Source organism: Echiichthys vipera (genome assembly GCF_963691815.1).
Source record: "Echiichthys vipera genome assembly, chromosome: 12".
Taxonomy (NCBI): domain Eukaryota; kingdom Metazoa; phylum Chordata; class Actinopteri; order Perciformes; family Trachinidae; genus Echiichthys; species Echiichthys vipera.
This window is the reverse complement of record NC_139837.1, coordinates 1,121,215-1,148,712: the sequence shown is the minus strand read 5'-3', so window position 1 is coordinate 1,148,712 and position 27,498 is coordinate 1,121,215. Positions and strand designations below refer to the sequence as shown.

General features: G+C 48.9%; 1 protein-coding gene across 1 annotated transcript in view; it reads left to right on the top strand.

Moving 5' to 3' along the window:
* The window catches only part of gabrr2a (gamma-aminobutyric acid type A receptor subunit rho2a), a gene marked incomplete at its 3' end in the record, with an annotated part of 43,132 nt that extends 15,858 nt beyond the window's left edge, over positions 1 to 27,274 (top strand). Inside the window, exons 3-9 of the mRNA XM_083924467.1 lie at positions 5,990 to 6,057; positions 10,120 to 10,343; positions 12,998 to 13,080; positions 15,263 to 15,403; positions 18,431 to 18,583; positions 25,348 to 25,556; positions 26,939 to 27,274. Of these exons, the coding sequence (XP_083780593.1) occupies positions 5,990 to 6,057; positions 10,120 to 10,343; positions 12,998 to 13,080; positions 15,263 to 15,403; positions 18,431 to 18,583; positions 25,348 to 25,556; positions 26,939 to 27,274 (1,214 nt within the window). The remainder of the gene's footprint in view (positions 1 to 5,989; positions 6,058 to 10,119; positions 10,344 to 12,997; positions 13,081 to 15,262; positions 15,404 to 18,430; positions 18,584 to 25,347; positions 25,557 to 26,938) is intronic.
* Between the last annotated feature and the right edge of the window lie 224 nt (positions 27,275 to 27,498).

The window sequence follows — 27,498 nt, the reverse complement described above, 5'->3', positions numbered from 1 at the left end:
ACTGCAAAGTAAACCCATGTTCACTTCATTTTCCCCAGGCTGTTGTTCCTCAGATCCATCCTGAGCACAGCTGCGATGCACACACACACACACACACACACACACACACACACACACACACACACACACACACACACACACACACACACACACACACAGTACCATGCATGCTGATATCAGTGCACACACAATTTGCAAAGGCAATGAAAATTATATCCTAATATGATTGCATGCTCCGGGTCTGGAATGAGTCCTGACCCCAAGTGAAGGAGTTCAAGGACCTCGGGATCTTGTTCACGAGTGAGGGGACGATGGAGCAGAGGGGGCGGAGCTGCAGTCGCTCTACCGCACCGTTGTGACGAAAAGAGAGCTGAGGAAGGCAAAGCTCTGGATCTACCGCTCAGTCCTGGTTCCTACCCTCACCTGTGGTCATGAAAGCTGGGTCAGGACCCAAAGAACCAGGTCCAGGTCCAAGCGTGTGAACTGTGTTTCCTCAGGAGGGGGGCTGGAGTCTCCCTTAGAGAGAGGGGGAGAAGTTCAGCATCCGTGAGGAACTCGGAGTAGAGCCGCTGCTCCTTTGCGTTGAAAGGAGCCAGTTGAGGTGGTTCAGGATCATCTGGTAAGGATGAACCCTGGGCGCCTCCCTAGGGAGGTGTTCCAGGCACGTCCAGCTGGGAGGAGGCCTTGGGGAAGACCCAGGACCAGGTGGAGAGATTAGATCTCCACACTGGCCTGGGAACGCCTCAGGATCCCCCAGTTAGAGCTGGTTAATGTGTGAGATGAGACCGTGTAATGCACACCTATTGATTTCAGTCGACAGAGGAACTAACTAACAAACCTGAGTCCAAAACTATTTGACACCAGACGAGCTGCTTAGTTTAAAGGCAAACGCTATCGTTACCTGGCTGCCTGCCTGTTTTGGACCCCCAAATAGGCAAAGTGCACTGGTATACCTGTCAAAGTTGAACCTCCTACGATGTCCATACGTCATCACGCCGTAACACGTCACACGCATTGATGACGTCATGGCGATGCGTGGCTTTGTTTCCAGATCTTTCCGTAGACCTCGGAGTTTTTGTGCGTCTTGTCGACTGTTTTTGAATCTTTTCATCGACCAAATCTGCAGTAAACACTCCACCTCCGCATCACACCAACGTGAACCTTTCGCCGCCATTGTTTGAAATGTCCGCGCATGGTCCCTCCTTCTTTTTTCTACGTCCCAACAGGCGCACAGGAAATGACCTCAGAACCGCCGTAGGCCTCATGCTCGTACACGTGCGCACGCTCGTGCTCGTACATGTGCAAACGTGCTTTACTAAAGCCCACCTCTCCCAAACGGGCCGTGGACGGCAAGCGTGCCGCTCCTAGACGTGGTACGGTTGCACTCACACTGGTCAAAGGAACCAGACTTTAGCCGTGACACGTGCTGGGGCACGGTACGGATGGACAGTGTAAGTGCGCCCATAGCGAACAAGAGAGGACCTAAGGATGAGCCTTGTGGAACACCTTTATCTATAATCTTGAAATCTAGCTTGAAAGGAGAAACGCTGACTCATGTAATGAAGAAATTAGACCCGCTGACCCTGTCCTGTTTTGGTTGATCAGGTTAAACTGTGAGCAGAAGACCATTTATTCCCTCACGTGCTGAGAAGTGCAACACACTTGATGCAATTGTCCCAGTGAGAGAAGAATAATCCCAAACACAGACCCCCCCCCCCCCCCCACAGCCGTTCATCTGCAGAGCTTTGAAGACTGTAATCTAGCATTTAGCGTCTCCGCTAATCGCTCTGGATTGTAGACCGTATAGATAAGTGGTGCATAAGTGGTCCGCATCACTTTAGTTCAATCTATGCAGTGTGTGCATGGTGACTGGCGGTACGTGAGAGGGTCACGTGTAATGCTGTTACTCCGGTGTAGAGGTCAGAGGTCGTGACAGATGGTAAAGAGATATGAAACATTTGCAATCCAATCCAGTAAAGATGCGGTTCATAGAGCACTGGTGCCTCCTATAGGTAGAGTCCATGTGGTGTGACAGCATGAGGTGGTTCATTTAACGTATCATGGCGTCGAACCACACAGCTGAATATCTCCCAGCAGCACTTGCAGCACAGCAACAGCGAGCGTTTCCTAATTTAAATCTTTCTAAAGCAGAAATCTGCTGGTTTTAATATTTCATCTTGGTGCCGTTTGATTTAAATGACCCTTAAATGAGAATTCACATCTGTTTTTGGGGTCACTGGTTCGACTTCTTGTGGATAATGTGTTGTGATCCCTCGTTCATTCGCTGCTTAAGTGAAACAGCTGCCACTTCCTGACTCCGCATGAGTTAAACCACACTGAGGAAATGGGCCAAATGTCACAGAGTTCACGTGGAGCTGAACAACGTCCCAATCTCGTTGGCTGTGTTTAGGTCTCCAGAGGTCATCTTAATATTTCCACAGGGAGAAACTCATCGAGGGTGTTCTGCTCTTTACATGCAGCTTACAAACAACTCTATCTTTGAATCATGCATCTGAAACCTGTCAAAGGTTTTGTTTGATATTTCCAAATGATGTAAAATCCACATTCAATGTTCTGCAAAGCTTTAGAAAAGCAGATCTACGCTCAGATTTCCAACTCAAGGCTGTTCAGATGAGTCCGTCCTGATCTCTGAGCTCCGTTGTCTGGTCACTTAAGCACACGTTTTGGCTTCTAGAGGACACTTTAGCACATGTTTTGGCTCCTAGAGGACACTTTAGCACATGTTTATGCTCCTAGAGGACACTTTAACACACGTTTATGCTCCTAGAGGACACTTTAACACACGTTTATGCTCCTAGAGGACACTTTAACACATGTTTATGCTCCTAGAGGACACTTTACCACACGTTTATGCTCCTAGAGGACACTTTAACACACGTTTATGCTCCTAGAGGACACTTTAACACACGTTTTGGCTCCTAGAGGACACTTTAGCACACGTTTATGCTCCTAGAGGACACTTTAGCACATGTTTATGCTCCTAGAGGACACTTTAGCACACGTTTTGGCTCCTAGAGGACACTTTAACACACGTTTGGCTCCTAGAGGACACTTTAGCACATGTTTATGCTCCTAGAGGACACCTTAGCACATGTTTTGGCTCCTAGAGGACACTTTAGCACACGTTTATGCTCCTAGAGGACACTTTAGCACACATTTTAGCTCCTAGAGGACACTTTAACACACGTTTTGACTCCTAGAGGACACTTTAGCACACATTTAGGCTCCTAGAGGGCACTTTAACACATGTTTTGGCTCCTAGAGGACACTTTAGCACACATTTTAGCTCCTAGAGGACACTTTAACACACGTTTTGACTCCTAGAGGACACTTTAGCACACATTTAGGCTCCTAGAGGACACTTAAACACACGTTTTTGGCTCCTGGTTTCTCTGGTGGATTGAAGTGAAACAGAAGAGACTGTTGAGTGTAAACAACATGGAGGCTTCCACGGATGAGATGAGCAGCTATGGAGCAAGCCGCTCACTAACTCTTCGTTCTCTGGATCCTTCTGTTGAATATGGACCGGGCTCCTGAAATTGGGCCTTTGGCTCCTAGAGGGCACTTTAGCACACGTTTATGCTCCTAGAGGACACTTTAGCACACGTTTTGGCTCCTAGAGGACACTTTAGCACACATTTTAGCTCCTAGAGGACACTTTAACACACGTTTTGGCACCTAGAGGACACTTTAGCACGCGTTTATGCTCCTAGAGGACACTTTAGCACACGTTTTGGCTCCTAGAGGACACTTTAACACACATTTTAGCTCCTAGAGGACACTTTAACACACGTTTTGGCACCTAGAGGACACTTTAGCACACGTTTATGCTCCTAGAGGACACTTTAGCACACGTTTTGGCTCCTAGAGGACACTTTAGCACACATTTTAGCTCCTAGGGGACACTTTAACACACGTTTTGGCACCTAGAGGACACTTTAGCACGTGTTTATGCTCCTAGAGGACACTTTAGCACACGTTTTGGCACCTAGAGGACACTTTAGCACGTGTTTATGCTCCTAGAGGACACTTTAGCACACGTTTTGGCTCCTAGAGGACACTTTAACACACATTTTAGCTCCTAGAGGACACTTTAACACACGTTTTGGCACCTAGAGGACACTTTGGCACACGTTTTGGCTCCTAGAGGACACTTTAGCACGTGTTTATGCTCCTAGAGGACACTTTAACACACGTTTATGCTCCTAGAGGACACTTTAGCACACGTTTTGGCTCCTAGAGGACACTTTAGCACACGTTTATGCTCCTAGAGGGCACTTTAACACACGTTTATGCTCCTAGAGGACACTTTAACACACGTTTTGGCTCCTAGAGGACACTTTAGCACACGTTTATGCTCCTAGAGGACACTTTAGCACATGTTTATGCTCCTAGAGGACACTTTAGCACACGTTTTGGCTCCTAGAGGACACTTTAACACACGTTTGGCTCCTAGAGGACACTTTAGCACATGTTTATGCTCCTAGAGGACACCTTAGCACATGTTTTGGCTCCTAGAGGACACTTTAGCACACGTTTATGCTCCTAGAGGACACTTTAGCACACATTTTAGCTCCTAGAGGACACTTTAACACACGTTTTGACTCCTAGAGGACACTTTAGCACACATTTAGGCTCCTAGAGGGCACTTTAACACATGTTTTGGCTCCTAGAGGACACTTTAGCACACATTTTAGCTCCTAGAGGACACTTTAACACACGTTTTGACTCCTAGAGGACACTTTAGCACACATTTAGGCTCCTAGAGGACACTTAAACACACGTTTTTGGCTCCTGGTTTCTCTGGTGGATTGAAGTGAAACAGAAGAGACTGTTGAGTGTAAACAACATGGAGGCTTCCACGGATGAGATGAGCAGCTATGGAGCAAGCCGCTCACTAACTCTTTGTTCTCTGGATCCTTCTGTTGAATATGGACCGGGCTCCTGAAATTGGGCCTTTGGCTCCTAGAGGGCACTTTAGCACACGTTTATGCTCCTAGAGGACACTTTAGCACACGTTTTGGCTCCTAGAGGACACTTTAGCACACATTTTAGCTCCTAGAGGACACTTTAACACACGTTTTGGCACCTAGAGGACACTTTAGCACGCGTTTATGCTCCTAGAGGACACTTTAGCACACGTTTTGGCTCCTAGAGGACACTTTAACACACATTTTAGCTCCTAGAGGACACTTTAACACACGTTTTGGCACCTAGAGGACACTTTAGCACACGTTTATGCTCCTAGAGGACACTTTAGCACACGTTTTGGCTCCTAGAGGACACTTTAGCACACATTTTAGCTCCTAGGGGACACTTTAACACACGTTTTGGCACCTAGAGGACACTTTAGCACGTGTTTATGCTCCTAGAGGACACTTTAGCACACGTTTTGGCACCTAGAGGACACTTTAGCACGTGTTTATGCTCCTAGAGGACACTTTAGCACACGTTTTGGCTCCTAGAGGACACTTTAACACACATTTTAGCTCCTAGAGGACACTTTAACACACGTTTTGGCACCTAGAGGACACTTTGGCACACGTTTTGGCTCCTAGAGGACACTTTAGCACGTGTTTATGCTCCTAGAGGACACTTTAACACACGTTTATGCTCCTAGAGGACACTTTAGCACACGTTTTGGCTCCTAGAGGACACTTTAGCACACGTTTATGCTCCTAGAGGGCACTTTAGCACACGTTTTGGCTCCTGGAGGGCACTTTAGCACACGTTTTGGCTCCTGGAGGGCACTTTAGCGCACGTTTTGGCTCCTAGAGGACACTTTAGCACACGTTTATGCTCCTGGTTTCTCTGGTGGATTGAAGTGAAACAGAAGAGACTGTTGAGTGTAAACAACATGGAGGCTTCCACGGATGCGATGAGCAGCTATGGAGCAAGCCGCTCACTAACTCTTTGTTCTCAGTGTGCTTTCACATGGATTTGCTCATGATGCACTTGTGTTTGACAGGACCTGCGATCCCTGTTGGAGTGGACGTTCAGGTGGAGAGCTTGGACAGCATCTCTGAGGTCGACATGGTAAGAAACCTGCGTTTATCTACACGTGTGTATGTGTTTATATCATTAAGATGATGCGTGTCACAGTGTGAGATAAAGACAAAAGGGAACTTCATTTATTTAAGTGCAGTGGCTGTAACAGGGAGGAAAACAGTCAAATCTGATTTAATTTTAATTGTATTTAATAGCACTTAAAAACAGCAGTTATGCTTTTTGAAGGAGGACTGAAGCTGCTGCTGTTGGTGATGGTCAAATAAAGCTTTATGAAGCATGCGTCATGAACGGTGCGGGGAAATAACACTGGGAGACTGGACCCACATGCAGACACGGACACGGGGTAAAAGCATTGAGTGAAGTTATTAAAGCCAAACAATATGACAAACGGTAATGAAACCACAACAGCAGACTGGGTGAAGTTAGTTTGAAGTTGGATATTCAGAGAGGCTGGGACCAGAGGGAATACGCGTCAAATATCCAACTTAGAACTAACTTCACCCCAGCATCAGCAGATGTTCTGTCCGTGTCATCTGTGAGTGTGGACGCTCACTCGTCTCTGTGGGAGAGAAGGACTTTCTGCTCCAAAAACGAGATAGATAAAAAGATTGTGCACAAGTCGCCATGACGTCATCAATGCGTGTGACGTGTTACGGCGTGATGACGTATAGGCAGCAAGAAGCATTCTCCGAGGCCCAGGTAGTGTGAGTACAAACGGGCCTGGAGGGGGGGGACAAGGACCCTAAAGCACGGGGCACGGGACGGAGGTACAGTGGGAGGGCGCCCTAAAGTACCAAGTCTGCATAAAAAAACCAGTTCAATGATCATAAACAATGTTCATGCACAAACAGTCCCGTTTCCAATGAAGGGTAAAATGATCCACCTTGAAGCGACGTCGACTGCATTCAAAGAGCTTCTCAGTTCTCAGACGCACAGAAGTGTGAAGCTTTGAAGCGCTGGGTTCGTTTGTGTCTCTTGGGGAGTTATCGGGCAGGATCACCGCTCAGAACAGGAAGTCAGCAGGAAGGAGAACAGGAAGGTGTGAAAATGTAATTAAATGTTGACGACTGAGGATGAGAAGCAGCTGAACAGTGGCCAGTGTTTCCCAGCTGACGGCTCTCTGATGGTCACAGCAGCAGGATCCCCCGGTGGAGACTGACGGGCTGCTGAGACTCCTCTTATCTCCTCGTGTGTTAGCTCTGGTTAGTTTGCAGCCTGTCAGTGGACGTGTGTTTATCTTTGAAGATACTCCTGATTGGGACCATGACTTGTATTTCCATTATCATTCTCAATTAAAGTGTTTAAAACAGGCTGATCTCTATTTACCATCACACTCCGCATGTTAGGTACAGTCACAACATCCCATGTTTGTATGAATATGGTTCATAGATGAGTGATCTGACCTAACACCCTTTCAAAATAAGATTTCTGGGTCCAAACGCTCCGTTTAAACAACTCAAACAACAACGTCCGAACATTTGAACAATTAGGATCACCTCTTTGGTCAGTTAGGGCGCCCTCCCACTGTTCCTCCGTACCGTGCCCCAGCACGTGTCACGGCTAAAGTCTGGTTCCTTTGACCAGTGTGAGTGCAACCGTACCACGTCTAGGAGCGGCACGCTTGCCGTCCACAGCCCGTTTGGGAGAGCTGGGCTTTAGTAAAGCACGTTTGCACGTGTACGAGCACGAGCGTGCGCACGTGTACGAGCACGAGGCCTACGGCGGTTCTGAGGTCATTTCCTGTGCGCCTGTTGGGACGTAGAAAAAAGAAGGAGGGACCATGCGCGGAAATTTCAAACAATGGCGGTGAAAGGTTCACGTTGGTGTGATGCGGAGGTGGAGTGTTTACTGCAGATTTGGTCGATGAAAAGATTCAAAAACAGTCGACAAGACGCACAAAAACTCCGAGGTCTACGGAAAGATCTGGAAACAAAGCCACGCATCGCCATGACGTCATCAATGCGTGTGACGTGTTACGGCGTGATGACGTATAGGCAGCAAGAAGCATTCTCCGAGGCCCAGGTAGTGTGAGTACAAACGGGCCTGGAGGGGGGACAAGGACCCTAAAGCACGGGGCACGGGACGGAGGCACAGTGGGAGGGCGCCCTTAGACGTCTGTTTCATCCATAAAGAGGTCCAATAACAATTACGTTCCTTTTTTAAATAACTCAGATCTGGAACTCGGCGCTGCGGCGTTGGAGAAACACGAGGCTCGGACCCAGAGATCGTATTTTGAAAGGTCGTGCGAGGAGATGCTTAAATGATCGGTCACTGCGATGAATACCAAGGAGGAAGAGACAAGTAAAAATAATGATAATACATTTTATTCATGAGCACATTAGAAGTCACCCAAGGACACTTTACACAACAATAACAAAAACAACATTAATGGAATATTCAAATACAAAGGCTCGAATAAAAAAAGGTGCAAATGCAAAGAGACAATAGATGAGCACCGACACAGACGGTGGGGGACCATCAGAGGTCAGGGTCGGCCACACTAAAGGCCCCATTAGCCAAAGTCCGGAGCCTGGAGGTGGGAGTGGAGCGCAGGTGGGCATCAGAGTTAGTGGTTGGTGTGTTTACTGCAGAGGGAGAAAATTGGATAGGTGCAGCAGGGGGGGGGGGGGGGGCGCTAAGCCATGGAGAGATTTATGGAAAAGGAGCGCTACTTTAACACCAATGTGGTGCTTAACTGGGAGCCGGTGCACTTACTGAAGGGTGTGTGGCAGAGGGATCATGCAGATGAGTTGCGGACGTACTGTAATCTCACCATGGAGAAGGGCATCAGAGTAATCAAGGCTGGATGCAATAAAGGTGTGAGTGGTCATCCCTATGTTCCCCACACTACTTCACAAGGGTCCTATGTTCCCTGGTCACATAAGCCTTCACAGATTTAATCCAGAATTTTGTTAGGGTTAGAGGTCACGGTCAGGGTTAGGGTGTAGTGTTAGGGTCAGGGTTAGGGGGTAGTGTTAGGGTCAGGGTCAGGGTTAGGGGGTAGTGTTAGGGTTAGGGTTAGGGGGTAGGGTTAGGGTCAGGGTCAGGGTTAGGGGGTAGTGTTAGGGTTAGGGTCGGGTTAGGGGGTAATGTTAGGGTTAGGGTCAGGGTTAGGGTCAGGAGGTAGTGTTAGGGGGTAGTGTTAGGGTTACGGTCAGGGTTAGGGGGTAGGGTCAGGGTCAGGGTTAGGGGGTAGTGTTAGGGTTAGGGTCAGGGTTAGGGGGTAGTGTTAGGGTTAGGGTCAGGGGGTAGTGTTAGGGGGTAGGGTCAGGGTTAGAGTTAGGGGGTAGTCTTAGGGCTAGGTTAGGGTCAGGGTTAGGGTTAGGGGGTAGTGTTAGGGTCAGGGTTAGGGTTAGGGTCAGGGGTAGTGTTAGGGTCAGGGTTAGGGGTAGTGTTAGGGTCAGGGTCAGGGTTAGGGGGTAGTGTTAGGATTATGGTTAGGGTCAGGGTCAGGGTTAGGGGGTAGTGTTAGGGTCAGGGTCAGGGTCAGGGTTAGGGGGTAGTGTTAGGGTCAGGGTTAGGGTCAGGGTTAGGGGGTAGTGTTAGGGTCAGGGTCAGGGTTAGGGGCTTAGGGTCTACATAAGCCTATTTACCGGGGACTTCAGCATGATTGTGTAAAAAATAACAGACCAAGGAACATAGGTCCCCTTCTGTGAAAAGCAGGGAACTTGGGACATATGTTCCCCTCCCCCTTACCATCTTCTTCTTCTTCTGTGGTGTCCTGGGGTGCGTGCATCAAAGCAAAATACGCAAACACACTAAACACACTCATAAAGAAGGCAGGGTCTGCTGTCGTCCCCCTGGAGGAGGTCACGGACGATGCACAGCGGCAGAGCGGCAAATCTGGAGCGCAAGGTTTTTACCGCGTATCATGTGTCGGGGCTTTCATACTGATGTGATGCTTCTGTACATTTAGTTTGTCACAGGTGAACATTTCAGTGGTTATAACACAAAACCAGCGTACCTGGAGACGTATTAGATGTAAATTTCATTGGTGGACGTTGACGTTACCTTGTTCACAGACTGGAGACGTAATGTTTTAGGGGCATAGACGATGAACTTCACCCTTCTTCTCTTTGATTCCCCCAGGACTTCACCATGACTCTGTACCTGCGGCACTACTGGAAGGACGAGCGCCTGTCGTTCACCAGCAGCACCAACAAGAGCATGACGTTTGACGGTCGCCTGGTGAAGAAGATCTGGGTCCCGGACGTCTTCTTCGTCCACTCTAAAAGGTCTTTCATCCACGACACGACCACTGATAACATCATGCTGCGGGTCTTTCCTGACGGACACGTCCTCTACAGCTTGAGGTTTGTAGCGTTTCTGCACCGGACTTATTCACATGTATGTTCCCGCCCGTGTTTATCCACCTCAACAAACTGTCACTGAAACTAGTCGTGTCTCCAGTTGGACATTTCCGTTGCTGTCTTTGTGTAAATAACTCTTCTTCTTCTTCACTGTTGGAGGTTTGGTCTCTTGTGGTGTTTGCTGCTGTGATAGAAACATCATCTACGCTCAGCGGCTGTTTTCAGACACGGATTCTAGATTAAAATAATCCATGGAGACCATTTTCCCGTGTAACAACTATTAACGGATAAATTCGGTAGAGTGCTAACAGTCGCTAACAGCTGACTAGCTCAGGGCAGTACGGTGAAGGCATTCAAAGGTCTTTTTTAACCACTAATGCTGCTGAAAATAACAGCAAACCTCTGCAGCAGCATGAGAAGAGTCCCTACACACACAACAAAGCAGCAATGGGCTCCTTCCTTTGGGTTTTCATCTGTGGAAAAGTCTGGAAATGCACCTGGAAATGTTTGGAAAGTGCTTGAATGTGACTTTAGTTAAAGCTGCAGAAACTAAAGTCACATTCAAACACTTTCTTTGGTCACATTTGGATCCATTAACTGATTTAATATTATTTTTGTTTCTATAATATCAAATTAATTCATCCATGAAGTCGTTTGTTTTTCAGTTTTCCCACTGTTCCCTCCGTGCCGTGCCCCAGCACGTGTCACTGCTAAAGTCTGGTTCCTTTGACCAGTGTGAGTGCAACCGTACCGCGTCTAGGAGCGGCACGCTTGCCGTCCACGGCCCGTTTGGGAGAGGTGGGCCTGCGGCGGTTCTGAGGTCATTTCCTGTGCGCCTGTTGGGACGTAGAAAAAAGAAGGAGGGACCATGCGCGGACATTTCAAACAATGGCGGTGAAAGGTTCACGTTGGTGTGATGCGGAGGTGGAGTGTTTACTGCAGATTTGGTCGATGAAAAGATTCAAAAACAGTCGACAAGACGCACAAAAACTCAGAGGTCTACGGAAAGATCTGGAAACAAAGCCACGCATCGCCATGACGTCATCAATGCGTGTGACGTGTTACGGCGTGATGACGTATAGGCAGTATAGAAGCATTCTCCGAGGCCCAGGTAGTGTGAGTACAAACGGGCCTGGAGGGGGGTACAAGGACCCTAAAGCACGGGGCACGGGACGGCGGAACAGTGGGAGGGCGCCCTGAGTGGCAGGGAGAGGAGATAAACGTCCGTGTGTTTGCACGGATCTCTAAAAAGGGAGAAAGTCAGTCATTTGGGCGGGCGGCTGCTGGATTATGTAAGAGCACACTTGGATTTGGTCGGTGTCAGCTGCAGCTATCACAGCATTTACAGCTGCTGTAAATACTGAGATACGCTGCACTGGGTAATATTACCTCATACAGCCTCACTACGCAGACCAGGAGAATAACACTTGAGTCAGGTCGACCTTGACCACACTGATGAAAACACTGTGATGTGATGTGTCACGGTTTTCATCACTGAGAGAAAAGAGACAGAAACTACGAACTGATGACAGAAGGTTAAAAAAAAGAGCCACAACAGACGGGTGCATTACATAAGTGACAACATGTTCGTCCATCTGACATCGATGATGATCGTTAAAGCTGCAGTCGGCAAGTCTGACGGATCAGCCCCCCCCCCACCCACCACCACCACCACCACCACCACCTCCACCACATCATCCTCCACCCTCCAATCGAGTGTCAGTGCAAGTACCGTATTTTCCGCACTATAAGGCGCATAGAACTGACGCTACAGTGGAGGCTGAGGTTACGTTAAGGACCGCCTCTAAATTCATTGATGCTAAGTTAGAGTGCTAGCACGAGTAGCATCCAGCTGCAGACCCGGAGCACGAGCCCCTCACTTGAAAAAAAACACTTTTACGTCACTTCCGTCAAGCAAGGGGCTTGTGACAAGTGAGGGGCTTGTGACAAGTGAGGGGCTTGTGCTCCGGGTCTGCAGCTGGACAGTATCGTGCTAGCGCTGTTGCCTTCAGTGGAACAGTGATCGTACGGACTCTTCTTCTTGCTGCTCTCTGTTCAACAACCCACTGTTGGAGTTTGTCCTCCAGCTGCAGCCGTCTCGCTCTGTTCCCTCTAAACTCTGTTTAGTCTTCTTTACTCGGCGCAGGTTGTCTTGTTGCTTCCTCCACTTCGGCACCATTGATTGGTTCATGTTCAACTCTCTGGCTGCTGCTCTGTTCCCGTGTTCTACTGCGTGACTAATGGCCTTGAGTGTAAACTCTGCGTCGTAAGCGTGTCTCTTAACAGGAGCCATTTTGGGCTCTTTACACAAACACACACATGGAAATGAAACGGCACGCTTCACGCAGTCGTATATCTCAACATGCACCGCACGTTACTTCTTCTACGGGGGAAAATAGAGTCGGCGGCTGCTCACCGTAGATGGAGACCTGTTGTGGCTCAATAATGGTCCATATATAAGGCGCACCGCATTATAAGGCGCACTGTCAGCTTTTGAGACATGTGAAGGTTTTTAGGTGCCGAGAATACGGTACATTAATCCAATAACTCCCACCTTAAAGGGTGTTGTAACTGATGTCACACTCACTCAGACGTTGCGCTTCCATGACCGTTCTCACCGTGTGTCTGCGTCTGTTCCTGTTTCTGGTGTTGCACAGAGTGACGGTGACAGCAGCCTGTAACATGGACTTCAGCCGCTTCCCCCTGGATTCTCAGACCTGCTCACTGGAGCTGGAGAGCTGTGAGTAAATGTTTTATTTATGCTTTAAAGAAAACATCAAGTGGTCACATTCCTCATTGGCCCGCTGCTCTGTCACTTTTAATATCCCAGTGTGTCTGTGCTGTTTGAGACCTCGGCTTCAGCGTGCGCAGCCTTTTTGAACGGCAGAGGAGAAAAGGAAATAGGGCAAATATAACAGGTCCTCGCCACTGAAGAAGGCACTTTAGCACGTGTTTTGGTTCCTAGAGTGCACTTTATCACATGCTTTGGCTCCTAGAGGGCACATTAACACACATTTATGCTCCTAGAGGACACTTTAGCACACGTTTATGCTCCTAGAGGACACTTTAACACACGTTTATGCTCCTAGAGTTCACTTTAACACACGTTTATGCTGCTAGAGGACACTTTAACACACATTTATGCTCCTAGAGGACACTTTAACACACGTTTGGGCTCCTAGAGGGCACTTTAGCACATGTTTTGGCTCCTAGAGGACACTTTAGCTCAAGCTTTGGCTCCTAGAGGACACTTTAACACATGTTTTGGCTCCTGGAGGGCACTTTAGCACACGTTTTGGCTCCTAGAGGACACTCTAGCACATGTTTTGGCTCCTAGAGGACACTTTAACACACGTTTTGGCTCCTAGAGAGCACTTTAGCACACGTTTTGGCTCCTATAGGACACTTTAACACACAATTTTGAACAATTGGGTCAGGAGAGGGCCGACCACTACAATTTTGCACAGCCAATCAGTGCACTGAATAACTACCTTGTGTAGTGGAGGGAAGGGAACGCCCAAGCAGACTCAGTGAGGCCAGACAGCAGCCATCCATAAGTGCTGCTGATAAAAGCTTCACAACGCATCGATACAGTTCCAAAAATAGCACTGAGGAAAAAAAACAGAGCAAAACACAAAGGCTCCAGAGAAACGAGGAGCACAACAACCACTTTTGCTCCGGCGCTCTGCTTCTTGCCACTGGGGGCGTGTCAGCCGATGACTTGATTGACATGTGAGCACGAGCTCCAAGCCACTTTCAAGTCATCACCTAACCCCTGCCTCACTTACACATGAGACGCTTTGTTTTGTCTGTGTCTTAGGGCCCGTCACCACACAGAGACGAGTTTTCCTGTAACCACACATCTTTAGTCTGGTTCAGTCTGGGACTGAATGAGGCCCAGCACAGATGTCTCCCTTTTCCCTGATGCTCTGAATAAGGAGCTAAACTGCTCTAGGCTCTGTTTCTAAATCCAGTTCTAAGAAGCTGTGAAAAGTCTCTAAACGTAGTGAGAAAGTGGCGCCTGGGAGTGCTTTGGGACGGGGAAGGGGCTCCCAGCAGCCCCCTCTGCTCAGTGAGGACACTAACTGCAGAGTGAAAAGGCTCCCAGCAGCCCCCTCTGCTCAGTGAGGACACTAACTGCAGAGTGAAGGGGCTCCCAGCAGCACCCTCTGCTCAGTGAGGACACTAACTGCAGAGTGAAGGGGCTCCCAGCAGCACCCTCTGCTCAGTGAGGACACTAACTGCAGAGTGAAGGGGCTCCCAGCAGCCCCCTCTGTTCAGTGAGGACACTAACTGCAGAGTGAAGGGGCTCCCAGCAGCCCCCTCTGCTCAGTGAGGACACTAACTGCAGAGTGAAGGGGCTCCCAGCAGCCCCCTCTGCTCAGTGAGGACACTAACTGCAGAGTGAAGGGGCTCCCAGCAGCACCCTCTGCTCAGTGAGGACACTAACTGCAGAGTGAAGGGGCTCCGAGCAGCACCCTCTGCTCAGTGAGGACACTAACTGCAGAGTGAAGGGGCTCCCAGCAGCCCCCTCTGCTCAGTGAGGACACTAACTGCAGAGTGAAGGGGCTCCAAGCAGCACCCTCTGCTCAGTGAGGACACTAACTGCAGAGTGAAGGGGCTCCCAGCAGCCCCCTCTGCTCAGTGAGGACACTAACTGCAGAGTGATGGGTGCATCAGAGTCCAGAACAGCACCAAAGTCTCCACTAAGACCAGAACCAGGGACACGTTTGTCTCTAGGATGGAGGAGGATTTGGAGAGGAACTCTCCGGTGTTTGGATCCTCCACAGCGTCTCCCCGTCTCTTCTTCCGTTGTTGGTGTATTTCTGTGGCAGTTACAGCGCCACCTCCAGGCCTGGCATGGGTACTACAGCGTTTGGAGTCTAGTGTACATGTAGATTTGATGGTGTGATGTTTTGCAGACGCCTACACGGATGAAGACTTGATGCTCTACTGGAAAAGCGGTGATGAGTCTCTCAGCACCGATGATCGAATCTCCTTATCACAGTTCCTCATCCAGAAGTTCCACACCACGTCTCGCTTGGCCTTCTACAGCAGCACAGGTACACACACACACACACACACACACACACACACCTAGAGGGCACTTTAGCACACATTTTGGCTCCTAGAGGGCACTTTAACACATGTTTACGCTCCTAGAGGACACTTTAACACACGTTTACGCTCCTAGAGGACACTTTAGCACACGTTTTGGCTCCTAGAGGACACTTTAACACACGTTTATGCACCTAGAGGACACTTTAACACACGTTTAGGCTCCTAGAGGACACTTTAACACACGTTTATGCTCCTAGAGGACACTTTAACACATGTTTATGCTCCTAGAGGACACTTTAACACACGTTTATGCTCCTAGAGGACACTTTAACACATGTTTGGCTCCTAGAGGACACTTTAACACACGTTTTATGCTCCTAGAGGACACTTTAACACATGTTTGGCTCCTAGAGGCCACTTTAACACACGTTTAGGCTCCTAGAGGACACTTAAGCACACGTTTTATGCTCCTAGAGGACACTTTAACACATGTTTGGCTCCTAGAGGACACTTTAACACATGTTTGGCTCCTAGAGGACATTTTAGCACACGTTTATGCTCCTATAGGACACTTTAGCACACGTTTTGCTCCTAAAGGACACTTTAGCACACGTTTATGCTCCTAGAGGACACTTTAGCACACGTTTTGCTCCTAGAGCACACTTTAGCACACGTTTATGCTCCTAAAGGACACTTTAGCACACGTTTTGGCTCCTAGAGGACACTTTAACACATGTTTATGCTCCTATAGGACACTTTAGCACACGTTTTGCTCCTAAAGGACACTTTAGCACATGTTTTGGCTCCTAGAGGACACTTAAACACACGTTTATGCTCCTAGAGGACACTTAAACACACGTTTATGCTCCTAGAGGACACTTAAACACACGTTTATGCTCCTAGAGGACACTTAAGAACACGTTTATCCTCCTAGAGGTCACTTTAACACATGTTTTGGCTCCTAGAGGACACTTTAACACATGTTTGGCTCCTAGAGGACAATTTAGCACATGTTTATGCTCCTAGAGGACACTTTAACACACGTTTATGCTCCTAGAGGACACTTAAGCACACGTTTATGCTCCTAGAGGACACTTTAGCACACGTTTTGGCTCCTAGAGGACACTTTAACACATGTTTGGCTCCTAGAGGACACTTTAGCACACGTTTATGCTCCTAGAGGACACTTTAGCACATGTTTGGCTCCTAGAGGACACTTTAGCACATGTTTGGCTCCTAGAGGACACTTTAGCACATGTTTATGCTCCTGGTTTCGAGGCAGGTTTAAGTGAGGAAACAGGAAGAGACTGTTGAGTGTAAACAACATGGAGGCTTCCACGGATAAGGAAATGGGAACGCTCGAGCCCACTGGGCCCAGTGTTCTTGTGTCCGGAATCATAAAGTGAAAAACGATGATTTTTGTTCAGTTGAATCACGTCAGCGGTCGTTTCTGCCTCCGAGTACAGACCCACAGTCACGGAGCGTAAGACTCTCTGCTCCTTCGACCCCGGGATTCTCCTCGAGCTCTGCAAATGCTTTATTTTTAGCTCTGCTGCTGGCGACGCTGTGAGGAGGATACTACAGTGTACTCTTCTGTCACACCAGTTGTGTGTGAGTGGAGAGAAAGAGCCCTGTAGCATCTGTAAGAATCAGGTCAGCCTGTGTTCATTCACACACACACACACACACACGACGCCGTTCATCCCACGGTCTCTTCCCTCAAATACACTCATCAACTACTCAACTGTTAACGGGGAAATCCTGGAGAGTCGCTAACAGACGCTAACAGCCGGACGTGGCTAACAGTGATTAGCTCCTGCAGCACGGTGAAGGCATTCAAAGGTCTTTTTTAACCACTAATGCTGCTGAAATAACAGCAAACCTCTGCAGCAGCATGAGAAGAGTCCCTACACACAAACCTCTGCAGCAGCGTGGTCTTGATGCCCTGAACGACAGGTCTCCAGAGGTCATGTTAATGTTTCCCAGGGAGAGAAACTCATCTAGGGTGTTCTGCTCTTTACATGCAGCTTACAAACAACACTATGTTTGAATCATGCATCTGAAACGTGTCAAAGGTTTTGTTTGAGATTTCAAAATGATGTAAAATCCACATTCAATGTTCTGCAAAGCTTTAGAAAAGCAGATCTACGCTCAGATTTCCAACTCAAGGCTGTTCAGATGAGTTCGTCCTGACCTCTGAGCTGATCTTTAACACACGTTAATGCTCCTAGAGGACACTTTAACACACGTTTAGACTCCTAGAGGACACTTTAACACACGTTTATGCTCCTAGAGGACACTTTAGCACATGTTTTGGCTTCTAGAGGGCACTTTAACACATGTTTATGCTCTTAGAGGACACTTTAGCACATGTTTATGCTCTTAGAGGACACTTTAGCACACGTTTATGCTCCTAGAGGACACTTTAGCACATGTTTTGGCTTCTAGAGTGCACTTTAGCACACGTTTATGCTCTTAGAGTGCACTTTAGCACACGTTTATGCTCTTAGAGGACACTTTAGCACATGTTTAGACTCCTAGAGGACACTTTAGCACAGGTTTAGGCTCCTAGAGGACACTTTAGCACACGTTTTGGCTCCTAGAGGACACTTTAGCACATGTTTTGGCTCCTAGAGGACACTTTAGCACATGTTTTGGCTCCTGGTTTCTTTGGTGGATTGAAGTGAAACAGAAGAGACTGTTGAGTGTGAACAACATGGAGGCTTCCTCGGATGAGATGAGCAGCTATGGAGCGAGCCGCTCACTAACTCTTTGTTCTCTGGATCCTTCTGTTGAATATGGACCGGGCTCCTGAAATTGGGCCTTTGATCCGTAAATTCACGTTAAACACAAAGGGAAAATCTCCTTTACCCACATGTTGTTTCCTTTCTGAGCTTTGCCTCCACGCTGTTAGCACGTCACACGCTTCACTCATCTGATTGGTTGGTTTGGCCCGTATGTTGGTGACAGACAGATGGTTCTGTCGTGTGTTTGATGTTCTGTGTAACCGTTGCATCTTCTCTCTGCAGGCTGGTACAATCGTCTTTACATCAACTTCACGTTGCGGCGCCACATCTTCTTCTTCCTGCTGCAGACGTACTTCCCCGCCACGCTCATGGTGATGCTGTCATGGGTGTCCTTCTGGATCGACCGCCGGGCTGTGCCGGCCCGAGTCTCCCTGGGTGAGAAAAGAGAAACCTGCCAAATCATCAGACATGGACACACACACACACACACACACACACACACACACACACACACACACACACACACACACAGACACACAAACACCCCCACACACACACACACACACACACAGACACACACACACACACAAACACACACACACACACACACACACACACACACACAAACACCCACACACACACACACACAGACACACAAACACACACACACACAGACACACACACACACACACACAGACACACACACACACACACACATACAAACACACACACACACACACAGACAGACACACACAGACACACACACAGACATACACACACACACACACACACACACACACACACACAAACACACACACACACACACACACACACATTGACCGAACATGGTGAGACAGAGGTAAACACAGGAACATGCACATCAACTCTACATGCAGCACATAAAGATACAGACTTGAATACAGTAGCTGATGCTACGGGGCGACGTAGAGTGGATCGTCCTCCATTCGAGAGATTGGCGGTTCGATCCCCACCTCCCCCGGTCCACATGTTGAAGTGTCCTTGGGCAAGACACTGAACCCTGAATTGCTCCCCGTGCTGCACATGGGTGTGTAGATGTGTGTGAATGGTCAGATTAGATGGTCTGTAGACGTCCACCATCAGTGTGAATGTGACAAACACTGTGAAAGCGCCTTGAGTCGTCAGAAGACTAGAAAGGCGCTTTATAAGAACAAGTCCATGCTGCTGTGAATCAGGGACCTTTAGGTTCGTTGCGAACTGGGAGAATAAACAAACTGTTCATTCATTCATCTTCAGCCTCTTGTCCCTGTCGGGGTCACCGGGGGCTGGAGCCGATCCCAGCTGACATCGGGCGTGAGGCGGGGTCCACCCTGGACAGGACGCCAGTCTATCACAGGACACATAGAGACGAACAGAGACAGACAACCATTCACACCTACGGGTGATTTAGAGTCATCAATGAACCCAACACCTGCACGTCTTTGGACTGTGGGAGGAAACCGGAGAACCCGGAGAAAACCCACGCAGACACGGGGACAACATGCAAACTCCACACAGAAAGGCCCCAGCCGGGATTCAAACCAGGAACCCTCTCGCTGTGAGGCGACAGTGCTAACCACCACTGTGCAGCACATAATAAGAAAACCAGGGCTGTGAACTCACTTTTTGGCTCTTCTGTGAATAATAAAATAATGATAAATTGCTTCTTTTTGTCGCATAAACATCTGTTTTCAGTCCTTTTCATAGAGAACAGAGTTACTGAGCAACACAAGCTGCGAAAGAGGCCAAAGTGTTTGAATTTATTCAAAAGTACATTTGAATATTATTCATTGGATTTCAAAAGATTGCAAATGGAAAACTTTAACAATGGAAACACTCAACCTGCGTTTCCATTCAGTTTAAAAACCCGATTATATTCAGGTTCAGGTCCGACTCCGGTTCCTTAATCACCATGGAAACACCGGACCCCGGGGTCAGATCAGAGTTCTCCTACCTCGGCTAACAGACCTAGAGAACTCCTTCAGTTCCTGATTATTCCTGCATGTAAACAGCGTTCAGTGGTTATTATCGTGTTTCTCGTCAGCGCGTGCTCCCCACTCCACTGCAGTGGCTTTAGACCCAGAAATAGAAGAATCCAGGAAGCGACGGCGCCCAAAACAACAACAACAACAATAAACCCACGGCAACCAGCATCAGTACCAAGAAGAGCCGTTTGTGTCCTGGTTGTGTCCAAAAGTCGGCCATTTTCCCCACGCTGGTGATTGAGACACAGGTGAAGGAGGGCGCTATAGCACACATTTTGGCTCCTAGAGGACACTTTAGCACACATTTTGGCTCCTAGAGGGCGCTATAGCACACATTTTGGCTCCTAGAGGACACTTTAGCACACGTGTTGGCTCCTAGAGGACACTTTAGCACATGTTTTGGCTCTTAGAGGACACTTTAGCACACATTTTAGGGAACTGATGTGCATGAAAACGCACTGACTCATTAATGACTCATCACGACTACAGATGGGACCGAGCCGATCCAGTCTGCCTCTCTGCACCACCATCCATATAGATATAAACTATAATATAATAATATATTATAATAATTTAACAGTCAGGCCGCCTGCTTCTAACTGAGCTCTCGTGCCACAGCATCTTTGCTGCGCCCGGATCAAAGACTTTGATGTCTAGGGAGCAGAGTTGGATATTCAGAAGATCTGACAGAGTGTCAGACAGAAGGCTGGACAGCTTTTTTCACCATCTTCATGGTGTTAAAACCCCCTTTCACAGTCAGCAGGTGGGCGGGCAGGGACAGGACCGGGTCAGGTCAGGAGTGCTAATGGCTCCTGTTCACAGTGACCACAGGGACACGAGTGGTGAGACAGGAACCGTGGCTCTTGGTACATCAAGGACTTAAAGACAGTCCACTGGTCCATCACATTCTCAGCACGGATGCCAGAGGCCTGAAGTGGTTCACCAGGGTCTCCACATGAAAATACGATAGCCATGACCCTGAGCTTAAGGGTGTACTCCCACTGTTCCTCCGTACCGTGCCCCAGCACGTGTCACGGCTAAAGTCTGGTTCCTTTGACCAGTGTGAGTGCAACGGTACCACGTCTAGGAGCGGCACGGTTGCCATCCACGGCCCGTTTGGGAGAGGTGGGCTTTTGTCAAGCACGATTGCACGTGTACGAGCACGAGCGTGCGCACGTGTACGAGCACGAGGCCTACGGCGGTTCTGAGGTCATTTCCTGTGTGCCTGTTGGGACGTAGAAAAAAGAAGGAGGGGCCATGCGCGGACATTTCAAACAATGGCGGTGAAAGGTTCACGTTGGTGTGATGCGGAGGTGGAGTGTTTACTGCAGATTTGGTCGATGAAAAGATTCAAAAACAGTCGACAAGACGCACAAAAACTCCGAGGTCTACGGAAAGATCTGGAAACAAAGCCACGCATCGCCATGACGTCATCAATGCGTGTGACGTGTTACGGCGTGATGACGTATAGGCAGCAAGAAGCATTCTCCGAGGCCCAGGTAGTGTGAGTACAAACGGGCCTGGAGGGGGGGACAAGGACCCTAAAGCACGGGGCACGGGACGGAGGCACAGTGGGAGGGCGCCCTCAGTGCTCTGCTGCTGCATCTCCTGACTCCTGAAGCTTGGTAGCACGCGACAAGGATCCGGCTGTCACTGCTCATCAGTGAAATTCCCTCTTAGCTCTTGTCACTGTGGTCTGCATGGGCACGAGTCCGTCAGCTCCTGAGGACACACAACAAAAGAGAAAACCGACTTCTGAGCAAACAAACACAACAGGTCTGTGTCTATACAACTCCTCTGTAGGAGCCACGCATCGTTTTAAAGGCTTCATCAGGAGACGGCTGAAACAGGTGAAATGGGCTTTATCCAAACAGTGCGGTGACCCGCGGCTGCACGCGCCCGTACGAACATCTCTTCTCCTTCCTTTCACAGGGAAATGAGCTTCGTGTCTCTGATCTGATGTAATTCACATGCTCCTCTGAGGAGATTGTTTGTGCCTGAGGAAAATCTGTCTGTGACAAGATGAAAGCTGAGGGTGACACGACTCCATCAACATGCACGGGCGTAATTTAATTAATACGGCAGCTGTTCATGAAGTGTATATATATATGTGTGTGTATATACATATATGAATGTAGGGGAATGTCCTCAGACCTGCTGCACAGGCGGAAATCTCAAACCTCCCAATGTTCACCTCAAAGTTGCATTGAAGCGTGGGCGAGCGCGTATAACTCAGACTGTTTGTTGTCTTCAAACTACAAAAATGCGCATTTGCGTCGTAAATGGCAGTGCATACAGGGATCAAACAAATCCTATATTCATACAATTAAAAATTCTCAAATTCAATGAATTACGAGAAGTTAGCCTTCTCAAAACAACGCACAAAGCTCAGCGATACACATTTACATATAAAGAGAGAAAGTAGTTCCACGTTAAGAGGAACTGAAGTCTGAAACCAGAGTTCAGTTCAAAGCAAAGGAAAGATGCATCTCAACTCAGCATCCGTGAGGAACTCGGAGTAGAGCCGCTGCTCCTTTGCGTTGAAAGGAGCCAGTTGAGGTGGTTCAGGATCATCTGGTCTGGATGAACCCTGGGCGCCTCCCTAGGGAGGTGTTCCAGGCACGTCCAGCTGGGAGGAGGCCTCGGGGAAGACCCAGGACCAGGTGGAGAGATTAGATCTCCACACTGGCCTGGGAACGCCTCAGGATCCCCCAGTTAGAGCTGGTTAATGTGGCCCGGGAAAGGGAAGTTTGGGGTCCCCTGCTGGAGCTGCTGATCCCGAGACCTGATCCAGGATCAGAGGCTGAAGATGAAATGAGATGAGATGAGATGAGACGAGATCTCAACTCAAGGTTTCAGTCTGTGGAACAATTAAAACAGTGAAATTAAAACTTTTTATTTTTCAGAAACGTGTAAAAGCGCTTATTAGAAACATATGATGATGCCATTCAGCAGAAAAGTGCATTTTTATTTTGTATTCGTTCTGCAAAGTTGACATAAGTAAGTAAGCGCACCAGATTGGATATTTTATCATTATTTGTGAAATGCTGACGTTATACATTATAAGTGGATCTTCTTTCTGCTCCCTTTCATTTCTTTTCTAAAGAATGAAATGAAAGTTACGCCCTTGCCCAGATGCATCCGTGAACACACAACACTCCCACGTTCCCCCACTCTCTCTCACCTTGAATGATTTCTGTATTTATTTATTTCATTTCTGCGTCTCTTCCTGTCTGAGATCCTCTCACGGCTCGTCTCCTCTTAAATTCAGGATAAATATAAACCAGTACATGTAATCGTATCGACTCAGACCCCCACACGCCGACTCGCTGCCCCAAATACTCCTCAGAAATGTGTATTAACTCAGCACTGAATAACGTCCCCAGCAAAGGCACCGTTTCCTCCTGTCGGCTAAGAACCACAGTGACCGGACGCTTTAGGGTCGTTGTGAAGAGTGAAACCGTAGATGTGTGTGTGAGACGTTGTATTTATATCTGCAGTAGGAAGCAGCGGACCTGAGGCGACGTGTAGGAGTGTCAGAGAGGTGGTGATGGGGGGCTGCAGGTGGTTGAGGGTTTTAAAGGGGAGCCGGTGGAGGACGGGGTGATGTGGGTGGAGGTGAGCGTGGGGGCGTCTGTATTGAGCATGTTGTTCGATGAACCATGAAGGGTGGAGGAGTTGCAGCAGTCAGGTTGTGATGAGATGAACGCGTGGACTTGAGTTTGGACAGCTGAGAGTGATGGGGCGGGACGATGACGGGACGTGGACGGGACGTGGACGGGACGCGGACGGGAAGTGGGCGGGACGTGGGCGGGACGTGGACGGGCGATAACTTACAGCTATAAACTGCGTTTTTGTTCTGCTTTTCCGCAAGATTGACACAAAAGGGGGGTTAGAGAGAGGTGGAGACATGCAGCACAGGGCTGTTGGTCGGTGTCAAACAGGTGCAGCAAAGATGGACACAGGCTCTACCATATGGGGTCGGGCACCCCACCACGGGTCGGTAGCGTCCCGCTGCAGAGCTCCAGGCTCGGCCCCTCCTCCAGTGCTGGGACCCGTGTCTCCATCAAAACATGACACCGTCGTGCACGTGTGGGGACAAAGGGGTTAAACTGAAAACTCAGAAATAATGTTCACAGAAGGGTTAATGTATCATGGGTTTGTCTCTTTGCGGTGGTAACCAGTGGAGTATGAGGTCGCACTCCCACTGTGCCTCCGTGCCGTGCCCCAGCACTTGTCACGGCTAAAGTCTGGTTCCTTTGACCAGTGTGAGTGCAACCGTACCACGTCTAGGAGCGGCACGCTTGCCGTCCACGGCCCGTTTGGGAGAGGTGGGCTTTAGTAAAGCACGTTTGCACATGTACGAGCACGAGCGTGCACACGTGTACGATCAGGAGGCCTACGGCGGTTCTGAGGTCATTTCCTGTGCGCCTGTTGGGACGTAGAAAAAAGAAGGAGGGACCATGCGCGGACATTTCAAACAATGGGGGTGAAAGGTTCACGTTGGTGTGATGCGGAGGTGGAGTGTTTACTGCAGATTTGGTCGATGAAAAGATTCAAAAACAGTCGACAAGACGCACAAAAACTCCGAGGTCTACGGAAAGATCTGGAAACAAAGCCACGCATCGCCATGACGTCATCAATGCGTGTGACGTGTTACGGCGTGATGACGTATAGGCAGCAAGAAGCATTCTCCGAGGCCCAGGTAGTGTGAGTACAAACGGGCCTGGAGGGGGGGACAAGGACCCTAAAGCACGGGGCACGGGACGGACGCACAGTGGGAGGGCGCCCTGAGTCTGGGGCACTATTATGCATTTATTTGTTCACTTTCTGGTTATTTTATTTAGATTATTATTACAAAATATCATCAACAGACACATTCTAATGTATTATCTTAGAAAAAACGACCCAAAAGTCTTTAAAGTAGTTCAAACGATGACACTTACACGATGCATTCATTATTATCATCCATGAATCTCATGAATATTGATCTGAAATGGGGAAGGACGCTGCACGGGAGCTTCACAGGAGAGTGTTTATTGCACGGCTGTGGGACCCCGTTGCATCATATCGTATAAACGGTCGTGTCACTGATGTCACGCCACACTGGGTCAGCTCTCTGACGTCTGTCTGCACTGTGGAAACAGACAAACTCAGCCTGCACTTTACTCTAACTAGCATGTGTCTTGTGTCCAGGCATCACCACGGTGCTGACCATGTCCACCATCATCACCGGAGTGAATGCGTCCATGCCGCGGGTGTCCTACATCAAGGCGGTGGACATTTACCTGTGGGTCAGCTTCGTCTTCGTCTTCCTGTCCGTGCTGGAGTACGCTGCTGTCAACTACCTGTCCACCGCTCAGGACCGCCGAGAGCGTAAGATGAGGGAGCGGGCGCGGTCTCAGGTGGGTCTCTGCTGTTTCTGTTCTCTTTGATGCTGTGAGATAAAAAACAGTCCGGCTCTCTCAGCGTGACGGACGGGAGCCGCAGCGACACAAAGAGCAATGCACCAAACATTCGTAGGCACAGATTAAACCGTGCCGCTCGTTCATCCCCATCGTTCATTGGATAAACGCGGAGCGATCATTGGAGCGATACGCCGTTCTCATTTCCCATGAGGTCGGCCATTTTATATTTGTGGTCATGAAAGTTCTGTAACGTCTGAATCAAAATAATTAGATCAAGATAGGAGGCGAGTGAGGGCGTACTCCCACTGTGCCTCCGTGCCATGCCCCAAACAGATTTCACGCTAAAGTCTGGTTCCTTTGACCAGTGTGAGTGCAACCGTACCGCGTCTAGGAGCGGCACGCTTGCCGTCCACGGCCCGTTTGGGAGAGGTGGGCTTTAGTAAAGCACGTTTGCACGTGTACGAGCACGAGCGTGCGCACGTGTACGAGCACGAGGCCTACGGCGGTTCTGAGGTCATTTCCTGTGCGCCTGTTGGGACGTAGAAAAAAGAAGGAGGGACCATGCGCGGACATTTCAAACAATGGCGGTGAAAGGTTGACGTTGGTGTGATGCGGAGGTGGAGTGTTTACTGCAGATTTGGTCGATGAAAAGATTCAAAAACAGTCGACAAGACGCACAAAAACTCTGAGGTCTACGGAAAGATCTGGAAACAAAGCCACGCATCGCCATGACGTCATCAATGCGTGTGACGTGTTACGGCGTGATGACGTATAGGCAGCAAGAAGCATTCTCCGAGGCCCAGGTAGTGTGAGTACAAACGGGCCTGGAGGGGGGGACAAGGACCCTAAAGCACGGGGCACGGGACGGAGGCACAGTGGGAGGGCGCCCTGAGTGTGACACTGTAGCACCATGAGTGAGATGTAGAGACATAACAGGTGTTCGATAGAGTGCTTGGACTCTCTGTATCTACGGTTTATAGAGATTTTTAAGGTTTTCACAGGAACGTGTTTGATTCTGAAGAGTTTTAACTCAATGGGCCGGTCGTGAGCATCACACAGCTGTGCAGGGCGGTCTGACGGCACGTTCACTTGAGCTTATTGGTCTCCCGGTTGTCCCGACTCCGCCCCACAAACAATTTAAAAATACCCTATTAGTTTAGTTTTGAGGGACGATTGGATCAAGTTGAGAGAACGGACCCCGACGAGACGCTGAGTCCAGTTTTTATACAGTCTTTGATTAAACCGTGCCAATAAAGCCACTTGGGCCATAAACAACCAACGGCATTGGTCAGTCTTTTGATGATGTTGGCGTCAGACGTTCCTGGTGTAATCCCTTAAAATCCCCATAATGACTGTACTGTATATTTCTGTCCTGCCAGTCTCTGCCCTGCACCTGTGGGATCTCCCAGACGCGGACCATGACCATGTTGGACGGCACCTACAGCGAGGCCGACACCAACAGCCTGGCCGGCTACACCGAGGAGCCCATGGTGCCGGAGGAGGAGCAGGAAGAGCTGCACGAGGTCCCAGAGAAGCCTGAACACATGGTGGTCCATCTGTCGGTGAGCAGCGAGTCCACCACCACCAAGAAGAAGAAGAGCCTGCGTACCCTCAACATCATCCAAAACACGCACGCCATTGACAAATACTCCCGGATGATTTTCCCCGGCTCGTACATCTTCTTCAACCTCATCTACTGGTCCGTGTACTGCTGAGACGCTCCCGGGTCTGGACTGAGACCAGGGAGGTTAACGCAGACAGTACCAGTGCTGCATCACTACGTCTGGTTCAGCACTGAGACTTTGGGATTGTTTTTTTCCTCATGCAGCACTTTGAATGTTAATTAACTCAACTATAAACGAAGAAACGACTCATTTGGACGCTGTTTTTAAGCCACTGATGCTCAGTTTATTCAGCTTCGGTCAGTTGAACAGCTCTT